Below are 13475 nucleotides of genomic sequence, written 5' to 3'. Positions count from 1 at the left end.
TGGCCAGTTTGTTGGTCTTTTCATAGACTGATAGCCTAGCGCTGACTGTTTCTTTTGGCTGACCGAAATCGGCGGCCCATTCTTCTACACGCCTCCAAAATGAGCATGATCCATTCTAGCCAATGGGGAAAAAACAAAACTTAAAAAAAATGAAACCTTTGATTGTTTGTTGCTGTTGTCATTAGTTTAACTCTAGGTATTTGTTGATATCACAGATGCTGGGAGCTCAGTGCCGGCGCTATCAAATGGATTTACCAAGCACCGATATTAGCAGCCATTGGGGTAGGTTTTATACATGCAATGTAGAGTAAATGGTTTATTGGTCATCTGATTTAAAAAAAAAACAAAAAAACACTGTGGCTTTGCTGTAAAAGATACAGGTTCTGAAGTGAAAGTGGGGCGGGGAAGGATGGAATTAGGAGCAGGTTACCTGGCAGCAGCCGCTTCTGTCCTGCTTTACTGAGCCTGGCTCCCAACCCCACTGCTGCAACCTGGTGCACAGGGCTGCAGTAACCTTCGTGATGGAGGGGCAGCTGGGCCACATTTGAGTGAGCGGCGTTGTGACACGCACACGACTCCGTGCACCATGTCGTGATGCCTGGAGCAGGGGCCTGGGCCCAGCTCTGTGCGTCAGAAGCCAACCCTGCCCCGTGAGTGCAGGGCAGGCTTCTTTTCCAGCCCCGTGTGAAAAGGTGGCACATGACACCTGAAGGCCGCCGGGGGGGAGTGGTCCCCTCCCCCCAAAAAATTAGCTCGGCAACTGCTTATCTCTCTGAAGTGTTGATACCTCTCACAATAAAGAGAAAAGCACATTTTAGTGTCGCGGGCAAGAGGCTTTTTGTTTAAGATAAATAAATCCTCTGCATTTTTGTTATAAATTGGCTATTATAGTAGTCAATGACAACTCGTCCTTCACTAACTTACCAACATAATACCATACTACAGATGCAGCTGTCAACACATTGTGCAGTGCAGGAAACAGCTTGACAGAAAAACAGGAAAGGGAGGAAAGCCTTAATGGGCAGCATGAAGGCACTGATGTTTCATAACATATATTGGAAATGAAAGATCCTCTTTGTAGTTTCAATCTCAGTGCCCATTTTCTCATCTTGAATTTTCGCCCTTTAACATTTCATGGAAATGTCTGAAAAGGCACAGTCTGGGGCAAGGAAGATAGGAAAATGATGTCTGGCTCCAGAAGCCCAATCATGCTGCTCTTCCATGTGTGACACTCTCATTGAAACTACTGGGAGTTTGGTATGAAGGTAGATTCTTCAGGGGGATAATGCTAATGAATCCATACTTTTGCTTTTCGAATTGTAGTGCTTGTATCCACAATGGCCCAAGTACTGCATTGTGCACTACTCTTTGTGACCGTAACTTGGCACACAAATAATAAACATAATAATAATAATACGGCAGCTGGACCTGCCAAGTTTCGTGCATCCCATGTCTATATTTATATAAAATCAGTACGTCATAATATCATTCATGCTCTATATATGGCCCAATTTTTGACACACATGAAACTAATCACTTGAGCAATTTATTCAAATACAAAAATAAAAAGACTGTCATTTACCAATGCATAGGGAAAACAAGTCTCCATTATCCTAATTATACTAATTAATCTGGCCCATAAAATAAATATTATATTTATACAGAATGTGTCTGTGCACTCCCCTGACATAACTTAAAAATACATAAAAAATTATTCCCAAAAATAGCTAAAGAGCAGAAGTGCAATCCAGTATAACCCACCATCAGCAATCCCAGCATATTAAAAACATAAATACCCTTTCCCCACCAATAATTCACTAAAGATTACTACTGATCCTCATGGCATGCTGCAAAGTTAGAGCTGGTAGGACAATTTATGGTGCGGGGGAGACAGGAGGGGAGGGTAGTGTCAAAAATGGCTTTTAGGAAATTGGAAAACGTCGTGACATTTTTTTCTCCCAAATGGTCCTGGTGTTTTGAACAACCGTAGAAAACAAAAATGTGCAGTTTTATTTAAGTTTTTGAGATTTGATTTATCATTCTTCCTGTTGGCAACATGGGAAAGGGGGGGAAATGGGAGAAAGGAAAAATAAAAAAAAATCCCAAACGAAAAATGTTCTATAAAAATGTTAAAGAAAAAATTTGGAATGACCCAATAATTGTTCCTTTTCTAAACCAGCAGAACAAATAACACTGTGATATTTTCATGATCGCTTTTTGATCATCTCAACTGATCAGATTTGGTCTGTTTTGGACCATTGAGTTGGGATTGAATTCCAAAGCCACGAGGGCAGAGAACACTCAGACAATAGCCCCTTTTTATTTATACCAGCGTAGCTTTAAATTCAACACCTCTGCTGAGCTCATCTATATACTGTGCAGAACCTGATGTGACACCTTAAAAACACATGAAAATTGGATTTTTTTAAAGGGCTGCTGCATATGGAATTTTCATTGTGCATCAACCTAACCTGTCAAAGATGCTTCTGTAACCAGGACACATGCATCCTTACACAGTTCATTTTGTTTGCTTCAGCAGAAGCAGAAAAAAAAAATCCTTGGAGAGCATTTTCTTCTTCTATTTACATTTACATCCTCCTTCGTTTCAAGACACACTTATTTCTGCTGCCTCGTCCTCATAAAAATCCACTATTAATGGCTACAGCACTGCAGCTATAGCCAGAATCTCTTGTCTTAAGAATGGTATTGCAAGAAATGATCAAATTTGTCCGGACATTAAAATCTACTTTTCAGAATCATCTGTGATGTAAGGCTTTTAGATAGCTCATTGAAAGGTGCTTCAGTCTAGGTACTAGACATGGCCCCTGGTTATTAACTGCTTCTGCACTTGACACCAAGCTTTTTTACTATTATCAAAATGACACTTTGGTGGGTTTCCAGAGCTATCCCTTTTACTGGGCTCAAAGCACATCTGTAGTAAACTCAGTGTTATGACAGGTTGGTACAGGAGATCTGGATTCCAAGCCAGCTTGCTTCCCAAATGAGAATGAGCATGGCTGTTTCAACTTGATTGTCAGCATCACAAAACCGTGGGATAGTGGAAGAGGTTTGAAAGGCGAGGACTAGATGCATTGAGAGAACTGTCTGGGGAATGGTATGTGCTGGTCCTGCATTTAGCAAGCCACTATCTCTCATGCCACAATAGCAGTGAAAATGTGGCGACACGGACCCCTCTACCTACGCAGGATTCCAGGCAGCTTGTACAGCCCACGAAAGGGTCGGCGCCACCACATCTTCACTGCTGTTTTTAGATCCACTAGCTAGATTAAAGCTAGCATAGGTATGGCTACCTGCGCTGCAATTCACCTTCAATGGTAGTGTAGACATACTCTCAATATTTGTACAGTACCTAGCACAATGAGGTGCCAGTCTCAATTGGGGCCTCTAAGAACTACTATAATACATAGAAATAATATTACTGGTGAACAAATTTTTATCATCAACCACACAGCTCATGTCTCTAGAATAGAACACGGGGCTTCTTTTCAAGCCCAAGAATAACAGTTTACACAGCTGTTTGTTCTTTGAGTACAAAAGCCACCCAGTTCTACAACGCAGACATTATATCGGGTGCATTGGTTTGTTTTCAAATGAGCCTGGAAATATTTCAGGAAAGCCAAGTAACAAACAAACCGGCATAAAAGCTGGGTGAGAGAAATGAAAACAGAGACGAAGCAGATTTTTGAAAGGCACACACCCCGGAAACCAAAAAGAGTAACATCAAAATGAAAGGTTTCAAAAAAACGACGAAGTCACCTTTTTCATATTCCTTTTAGTGAGGATTTTGGGGCTGTTTGTGGGCTAACTTACATAGGTGTAAAAGAGGAGTCACTCCACTAAAGCCAATGGAACCTGATTTGTGTTTACACTGTGGCCCTCTTCATCTTTTTGGCAATGTGAAGTGGATGTACATTCTCCTTTACATTGATCTAATGGTGTAAAAGGGTCTTCTGTGTAAAGGAGAGTCATGCCCAATGATATCCAGCAGCACAGAACTCGTATAAATGAGATTGGAATCGTGTCAATAAGTCACAGATTTTTAAAGGCCAGAAGGGATCATTGTGATCATTTAATCTGACCACCTGCAGTCACAGGCCATAGAAGCTCAAAGAATTAATTCCTGCTTCACGTCCAATAGCGCTGCTTGCACTATCTGCTAGAAAATCAAGAACGCTTGATTTAAAAAATTCTATTGCTGGAGGATGGATCACATCCCTTGGTATCTTTATGAGCACTGGAACGAGAGCCCCCTGCACACTGTTCTAACTGTGTCCTATTTAGAATTGCTGTAGAAATAAGGAATTGCCAGAAAATAGTGGGATAGGTGCTCTCTGTCAGCATACTCCACCTCACTGCAGTATTTGGAGTGGAATCAATACATTCTTTTGGTGTCATTTGGGATCTTTCACTATGTTTCCAGGTGAAAGTGACAGTAATGTGCGTAATGGACGTTATCATGCTTAACACAGGGAGGGCTTCCTTTCTTCAAGCCCTGTTTCTACAGTCTCGGTAATATATGAATGAACTGGCTGTGTTCATATATGATGCTGTCCAGTTCTTCTCTCATGCCACTGGTCTTGCTCCATTATTGTCAATGGAATTACTTCTGATTTAAACAGCAGGAGAATCAGGCTCAGGCCCTATGTGAATTGATGTCCTAAACTTAGCCTCTGAAGGACCTACAGGAACAAGGAATTCCAAAGCCTTTCACCAAGACCAGCTTGCCTCCAGCTCCCAGATGTTCTGCCTTTATTTCAAAGGTCACAGCAGCAATAAAGGCCTGGTCCAAAGCCACTGAAGTGAATGGGAAAATGCTCCCGTTGACTAGCTGGACTTTAGGGAGAAAGGGTCTGACAGGTAGTTCAGATTTGAAAGTTTCCTAACAAATTTCTGTTTGATTCATGTGGATGAAAGTTTTCCATAAGGGACCCCCAACCTTGTTCACTGCAAGTGTTTCCACTGGCAATATGCTGTTGTCACTGAGTGGGATTCCAATTAGTCATAGAATATCAGGGTTGAAAGGGACCTCAAGAGGTCATTTAGTCCAACCCCCTGCTCAAAGCAGGACCAATCCCCAACTCAATCCCCAAATAGCCCCCTCAAGGATTGAACTCACAAGCCTGGGTTTAGCAGGCCAATACTCAAACCACTGAGCTATCTCTCCCCCACTGTATCTTAGTGATACAAAAGACCCATTATACTCTCAATTTCATGCCTTTGGCAGCATAGTGTATGCTCCCCTGGCAGCGTACACACTAGAGTTTCAACCGACACTATGACCATTTGATTATTTGTTTGTTCACAATCAACAGCCAATTCTGTGGGAGGGCTTAGCTGATGCGATAATAGGCACATGGAAGAGAACATTCTTTCTGTGCCTAATAAAGGCAGCAGTTGTACTCAGGATTTCTAAATTACACCACAGAAGTCTTGCCAAAGCTGCACCTGAGCTGGGTGGTTTGCAAATGAAAGCCCTACGTGTACATAAGTAACACTGGCAGTACGTACAAAGGAAACAATGTGAAATAAACTGTGACAACAGGGCTACCTGTGATGCATAGAAAAATTACACTGGTGTGGAATCTAGGGCTTACTATGTCCAGTGCTCAAGCAATGCCAAAAAAAATCTCCGGCAATTCAGCGGGACCTGTTTTAAGGTGCAGTATTTCCCAAACCTCCTGGGCTGGAAAGAAATGCCATATAGCTTTGGGTAGCTGGGATTCATCCAATTTCATCCGAGCTGCTATTGCTAACTCCAGTAACCCTGGCCAGATTGAGGACATCAGCCCTTAAAAAAAAAATCACATTATACCGATCTGGCTTTTGTCTGCTCAGATCGTGATGTGGTTTGAGCTGCTGCTACGTTAAGCACAGCTGGAGTTAGGACCAGAGTCGCTGAACTGTGCTCAGTACAAGGGCACAGGGAGGTGATGGGCTACGGTGGTATTAAGCCATCGTTATAACTCCCGGATCATGTGGTCAATGGGCATTGGTCCCAGTCCTCAGTGTGACTTAAACCTGGTGCCTATGGCCCCCAAAAGGCCATCACGGCCACGGTCCCTTTTGCTAGGCAATTCCCCCTACACTAAACCAAGAAGGGTTGACATAGGAGTGTCTATATCATCTCTCTGCCATTCAAGGATTCCTCCCTCCCACCACCCAGATAGCCAGTCCCCTTTGCACCTCTGGAATAGCCTCCAGGCCAATGAACCTGGCCCTAAAGCTTTTAGTAATGGAAAGCATGGTATCCCATCATTAATACCTCACTAATATCTAACTTTCATGGCTTAACCCATGTCAGAACTGAAGTGGTTTAATTTGGCATGGTTGACTTCAATGGAGCTGAAAATCTGGCCCATCCATGGTAACCAAGTGTGATATCTCACAACTAGCCAGGGCTAGGAACTTCAGAACCAGTAACTTTTCCAAGCAATATCCTGGACCGGTGATCAGAAATATATCATTTTTATCCTCGCTGCAGTTTTCCTATGTTCTTCATTGTTTTCGTGCCTATGCTACTGATAACATTCTTTTCAACCTCCAAAAGTTTGCACAGCTGCCTACAAGATAGCTAACTGTGTTTGCGTCCCTGTAATACCTCTCTGTATTTTACAGCTGAACTTCATTCTGTTCCTGAATACTGTACGAGTTCTGGCAACCAAAATATGGGAGACAAATGCTGTTGGGTATGACACAAGGAAACAATACAGGTAAGTCCCTGGACTGGATTTTGTTTAACAGCATGTTCAAGTTTTTTCTGGTTAAAAGGGATGCTTTAAACAGTATGAATCACCTACAAGTCTCAATAAAAGGTGAAGCAGCCTTTGAAGCATAACTTCTGAGAAATGTTGGGGTTGATGGATTGTTTTGCTACATTCATCTGAAATATCCTGGTTTTGTAAATTCATCTTCCAGACTGTGTAGGCATGCAAATTCATCTTTCATGTGGGCATTTCTGAAAAATATTCATTAATTTATTCTAGGGCTGTCAAGCGATTAATTGCACTGTTAAACAATAATAGAATACCATTTATTTAAATATTTTTGGATGTTTTCCACATTTTCAAATATATTGATTTCAATTACAACACAAAGACATGTGTGCCTCATTTTGCCTACTGGCATTTCTGCAGACTTTGCTGGAAATCAGAACCATGCGGGAGCTGGCCACCATCTGAGACTGGCTGCTGATCACTGTGTGTAGAATCCTGTAGAGTGAATTACAATAAAGTATTCCTAAGGTGACAAAAGTGTAGGTGAATGTGCAAAGGCCTGCATCAGAAAAGAAAGATTACATCTTCCTTCTCACCCCTTGGCAATGAGAAAAACACTCGTGGCTGTCACAGTTACTCGAGCAGCCGGCTAGGTAGTGGCACACTGAAGTTGCAAAGCTGTATTGAAAGGGCGGGCCTAACCCAGGGGAGCACCTCCGCCATTTTCTGGAAGCGTTTGAAACTGATCGCTGCTGGTACATCCTGGGGTGCAAAAGGAGACAAGGTTGGGTGAGGAGGTTGTGAGCTCATGCTCCCAGCCTCCACCACACTGAGCAGTGGAGCCAGCCAGCCAGCCATCCGTGCAAGGGATGTAGCAGTAGGCACACTTCCACTGGACCTCTTGGAGCTGCAATGCTTCACAGTTCCCTCACTGAGGTGTTGCAGCTATAAGACACACCCTATTGAAGGGTTTTTGCTACAAGCCACAGTAGAGCCCTTAATTTGTAGTGTTTTCTTGGAAATGCCCATTTCCTTTTAACTGAACCCTCTAGGCGCATGAGCTTGTCGGCATTTCACACAAGAAAAGAGAGCTTTTGCTTTTTCAAGATGAAGTGTAAAAGCTCTCACGGGTCTAATGTAATAGAAAAGTACTTGTGTACAACAGTGCACTAGTAATGCTAATTCAGGTAGTAAGTACCTGCTGAGGGAGTGACGGCTGCAGTACAAATCACCCTTGTTGGGGTACGTTTTGGGGGCAGAATCAAATGGGACTTGATGTTTTATGCTGGATTGAGGAAATGTAGTTATCCCATATTGCCACTGGGACTTCTTTTATGCTGGAAAATGATTAGCTAAAAACAAAATAGGAAGTCGTTACTCTGTAGGATGTTGAAAAGACAGCAAATTTATGTTAGATGGAATCTTAATGAGTCTACATGATCTCCTCACCGCAATCCACTCTCATTCATGTATTTTTTGTAACTCTCTTACAGGAAGCTAGCAAAGTCCACCTTGGTTCTGATTCTGGTCTTTGGGGTGCATTATATTGTCTTTGTGTGCCTACCACACACGTTCACCGGGTTGGGATGGCAGATCCGAATGCACTGTGAATTATTCTTCAACTCTTTCCAGGTGCGAGATATATTATCTGTTTTGTTCTCTGTCCTTCTCATCCCTTACCCCTTCTCTCTGGTTCTCTGCTGATCCTTGACACTATGTAACAGTGTAATTCTGATGCCAAAGGCAAATCACATTTTTACGGAGCTGGGACAGGGTTGGTCATTGAGTTCCTAAACCTAGTAGCAGCTGGGAGCTCTGGGGGTTCGTTCCACTACTAGTACCACAGGAAGGATTGTGATGACTATATCGTGAGTGTGTTTTCTCTGGTGGCGTATTATTAGCTTTTGTGATAAAATAGATGTTTTTTTGTTTCCTAGTTAGGAAAGTTCTGCTTCAGGGATGAAGATCCAAGTTTAATTTACTTTTCTACAATATGGATTCAATTACTATGCCAGGTGGATGCAAATAACCACGAGATTACGTAGATTCAAGAAATAACAGAGAAAACAGACATTGCAGACATGAATCTGAAGATAGTAGAGAGCAGAGCTGATTGGTTGGAAATTTTCCATTGGAATAATTTTCCAACAGAAAATGCCATTTTCACAAAAATCAAAATTTTCTGTAGGAAAATATCAATTTTCCCCCCCAAAATTGATTTTCTCTCAGGAAAATTGAAATGATGGTTCCCCAACTGCCTCTGTGGAAGGGCCTTGTTAATTTCACTTTCTGACTCTTGTCAGTTTCACATTCTCTCTGCAGGCAGGATTCTGGCCAGTGGAAACATTCCATTTTGGTTCTTCTGAAAGGGAATTTTTCTGGAAGTTTCATCTCACAAAACATTTCACATTTTTTTACTTTCCATCCTGACTTGGGACCAATTTTTTTTTTCAAAAATGTGAAATATTTCATGGGAAGGGATTTCCATTTTCCAGCCGGTTATAGTAGAGAGAGTGTCTATCTTCCATCTCCTCATCTTCTTTCTCCAGAGATTGTGATAACAGCAGATAAAACTCTGCTGGATGTAGCTAAAATAACATGGAAACAGGAATGAACTTGGAAGACTTTGAGAAATGATAAACTTTATTAATATGTTTAACATGAGTTAGATATGCTAAAATTTAGCTGGAAGGAGACTTACATTTGACATGCTTCTTCGCATGGCAATTATCCCCTAATGATTTCTGCTTCCTTATCCTTCAGGGTTTCTTCGTCTCTATCATCTATTGTTACTGCAACGGAGAGGTAAGATTAAAGCACGGATTGGATGAGGCTCCTAACCAAAATCACTGAGTGACAGAAAGGGAGATTTTCTACAGAATATAATAAGAGGATGGTTGCAAGTTAGCTGTTTGTGCTACAGCTACTGATCAACTCTTAAAGGGATAGAGTCACGCAGTTGGTTCCGTAAATTGTTATGAATTATAAAATAAACAAAATGGAAACAATTTTTGTCTGGGTTTGAACAGGCCCCTGTATTATTTGCAACATGGTGGGAAACTGACTAGTACTATTCATTGTACCAACGGAGTGAAATGACATGCATGATGAAACGTAAATGCAATGTTTAAAAAGGGCTTTCAGTCAAGGTGACATTAGTGACACAGGGCCAGATTCTGATGCTCTTACTTCAGCAACCCCTTACTCTAATGGTCCCTTCTGGCTTTATAATCTGAATCTGTGATTACAATAGGATGGCTCCTGGAGAAAGGAACTGTACAACTTGAGAAAGTGAATTAGAATCTGGCTGATAGGTGATGACATTTGTTTGGGCATTTGGGATTTTTCTTAAGGGTTAATACGTGATTTTTTAACCTGATTTTACACAGCTGGAGGAGCTTCATACCATGTGAATTTTCAAGATTGTGCTTTAAAGGGAAGATGGTTAAAGGCTTCCTTTAGCTCTTGACTCCTTCCCCTTACAATTTATGCCTTAGATCTGTTGCTGATTGATTTTGTTTTTCCCTCTGGTAGGTTCAGACTGAGATCAAGAAGACTTGGACTAGATGGAACCTGGCTATTGACTGGAAAAGGACGACTCCATGTGGCAATTACAGATATGGCTCCGTCCTCACCAACATGACCCTCAGCACCAGCAGCCAGTCTCAGATGGTGGCCAGCTCCCGCATGGTTCTGATTTCCAGCAAAGTCTGCAGAAATGCCAGTAGGCAAAATGAGGCGCACATGAATTTGCCTGGGTATGTTAGGAGCAATTCTGAACAGGACTGTGTGCACCACTGGGTTCATGAAGAGGCCAATGAAGATGAAGAGAAGCAGGTGGATGATATATCGCTCAAGGAGTCACTTAGACCGCAGGGTAGTAGCACAGACCCTGAGGGGAACAGGGTAGAAATGGAGGAGGCTCTGTGAACAGTCATGGACATTCATGGGCATGTCCAATCTAAAACGGGTTGAATCCTCTCATGATGCCAACAGCTACTAGTATCCATATACTGCCTTGAGCCAATCTCAGTGAAGATCTTGGTCAATGGTGAAGCTTAATTTACAAGGACTCCAGACCTACATAATGCTGCTGACTACACAAAATGGTTTCTATGCCACAAATGTCAAAGGCACAAAAATGTGAATTTTTAGCACTTACACTACCTGCATTACACTTCAAACTCCGTACAGCAGACACATCTTAGATGTTTTCTGCAAATGCTCTTCTGAAGGCATGTGAAAGGTGACTCCTCCATTTGTACACCTGAAAGGAAAAGAGGAATGGATATCAGAAGGTTTACAGTATATGCATTTGAATGGATTCTCTGGACTCCAAAATGTCTTAGCTGTGAATCACAGAGCTGGGAAAAACTTTAAAAGGGTTTTCATCCAGTACCTAGTGAACTTTGATCTCAACGCGGAATGTTTCAAATCATTGTTTTTAAACTGAGATGCTACTTACGTTTGATTATTTATACTATTGCTTTAGTCTGTTTTATGGAAACATCCAAACCAAAACCTCATGTACTATGTGACCTAAATTCTGTAATGAGACAGCCCCTGCTGCATGCACTGAGCTCTGCAATGATTTGGGAATTAAGTGGCAATACTAACTGAATATGAAATCATTTGAAAACCTTCCGGGTAAGTGAAATAATTCTAAAAAGAGCACCAGAAAATGTAAATATAATTAGTGCCCTGTAGTGGAGGAATGTTTCCTGCTGTATGTCGACCTCTGAAAGACTTTGATGTTGGACAGTGAATGGGTTTGTGCCCACTGAATCTCCATAAAACATCAAAAGAAACCGTGATTGGGTTAATTCAGGCCTGAGCTACTTCAGCCAGCTTTAGTACTGTCAAAAGCACTTTCATTAAACACATTAAGGTCTTTGCCAGATACTTACTTCCTGTTGGCCAACTTTGGTCCAAAGATCCTTGCGCTGAGATCAAATTCTTCCACTGGGACACAATCCCACTCCATTCTTCCATGGATTTCCAAGTAGTGGAGTTCTACTCGGGGGGATTGGATGCATAAGATGGCAGCTGCCTACGCCACGTCTCTCCACGGACCCTTTAAGTGCACCCCTCTGGCAAGCTTCTGCTATCCAGGCACTTTTTCATTGCTTCAGCTCAAATGTGGTGGTGGACATGGTATAACAATCTGATAGAATAGCTAAGGAGCTCCTGCATGCCTCACCATGATGGCCCAGGTAGGGGGAACTCAGCAGAGATCCCTTAAATGGACACTCAGTGGCTCTCATCGTGGTGGGATAGTGCTGCAGTCCGTGCCTCAGTCTCGACTCTTAGAAAGATTTCACCCTTGCTCTACTCTGTCATAACAAGGGCAACAGTGGAGGGGAAAGCCCAGGAAATGCACTGAATTCCTCCCTTGTGGGAAAAACGCACACCACGGCCTAGGGGTGAAGATGGCAGCAAAAGGGCCATTTTTGTAGGTGCTGCTGTGTACGCTGAACCACTTGGGGAGGGGTGGAAGGTGCAGTATGCAGCCATTCGCATCTCCACATATTTCATCGTCACTATTGAGAATTACCAGAGTGTGCTGTAAAACATTGAAACGTTTTTTAAATGACTGGATTTGGGGGAAAGGGGTGAAAATAGTTTTTAAATGTCACCTGAGTGTAAATTGAGCCGAAAAGACTGAGATAACTAATGAACCAATGATCTGTTTGGTGTACATTTGAAACTTACCATGAACGGCAGTGCATTTCTTCCTACGAGGCATGAAAATAAGAACAAGCTGTGGTGATGCCAAGTACGCTCTCTGTGAACTGCATGATTTCACACAAAAAGTTCCAGATCCCACAGCAACTTGGTTTATCCCAACTGGATTTGACATGGGCTAAGTTCTATCGTGTCTGATTGAAACATCTGAGGGCTGATGCTGTGAAGTGCTAACTGATGTTAGACGTCAATTGTGCTGTTTCGGTGCTGTTGTTTAATGATTTTGTTGGGTAGCTATTGTTCAGTGGCACATGAGAGACATTAAAAAAAAATCTCCTTTTTTCAGCTTTTCAGTTGTGCTTAAAACTTATGTCTGGCGCTTGTGCTTCTCCTTTATTTCTGCCTCTGTGGCCTATCAAATCTCTCTCAGAGACGCTCATTCATTACAGTGATCCTTTTCCTACCCAGGTATTCTCTGTGGTTAAAAGCTCAAATTTCCCTCACTGAACCTATTAACTAGCCGATAAACCTTATAGTCAGGGGAATAGACAAGATGGCAAGAGAGTTCTTTCCCATCTCCCCCGTCTCCGATATTACTCATGATATGGACTAATTCTGAAATCCTTGTACTGTCACCTAAAGCATTCTGTACATCCCTGTGCCAAAAATGTCCTATGCAGTAGTGAGAGCTCACATGAGTACAGATTTCACAAAAGCAATTCATCCTTTTGCTAAGGAGTTCTCGGTACACCTCTTCCTGTTGTCATTTTGCATTCATTTATTGTATGGTGAAAAAGACGTTTTCTGTGGGACTCATCCAAAGTTTAATGAGCTTCACGCAGGGCCGGCTCTAGGATTGTTGCCGCCCAAAGCAAAAACAATTTTGGCCGCCCCCCCCACCCCGGTTCTTTAATTACCCCACCTCCGGCCCCGCCTCAACTCCGCCCCTTCCCCAAATCCCCAGCCCTGCCTCCTCCCCCCAGGCTCTCAAGCCTAGGAGGGAGGGAGGGAGGGGGAGAAGTGGCGCCCGCGCCGCGGCCACTCGGAGTCTCCCCC

The 13475-nt window shown here is 42.6% G+C and overlaps 1 protein-coding gene across 1 annotated transcript in view; it reads left to right on the top strand.

Annotated features, from left to right (window-relative positions):
• The window catches only part of PTH2R (parathyroid hormone 2 receptor), a 93694-nt gene extending 80917 nt beyond the window's left edge, over window positions 1–12777 (top strand). The window contains exons 8-12 of the mRNA XM_034786068.1: window positions 216–282; window positions 6637–6731; window positions 8228–8366; window positions 9498–9539; window positions 10269–12777. Of these exons, the coding sequence (XP_034641959.1) occupies window positions 216–282; window positions 6637–6731; window positions 8228–8366; window positions 9498–9539; window positions 10269–10664 (739 nt within the window). The 3' untranslated portion in view covers window positions 10665–12777. The remainder of the gene's footprint in view (window positions 1–215; window positions 283–6636; window positions 6732–8227; window positions 8367–9497; window positions 9540–10268) is intronic.
• The last annotated feature ends 698 nt before the right edge of the window (window positions 12778–13475 follow it).

The sequence above is a fragment of the Trachemys scripta genome, chromosome 11, assembly GCF_013100865.1.
Source record: "Trachemys scripta elegans isolate TJP31775 chromosome 11, CAS_Tse_1.0, whole genome shotgun sequence".
Classification (NCBI taxonomy): domain Eukaryota; kingdom Metazoa; phylum Chordata; order Testudines; family Emydidae; genus Trachemys; species Trachemys scripta.
The sequence above is the reverse complement of the archived record's forward strand: the minus strand, read 5'-3'. Positions and strand labels throughout refer to the sequence as shown.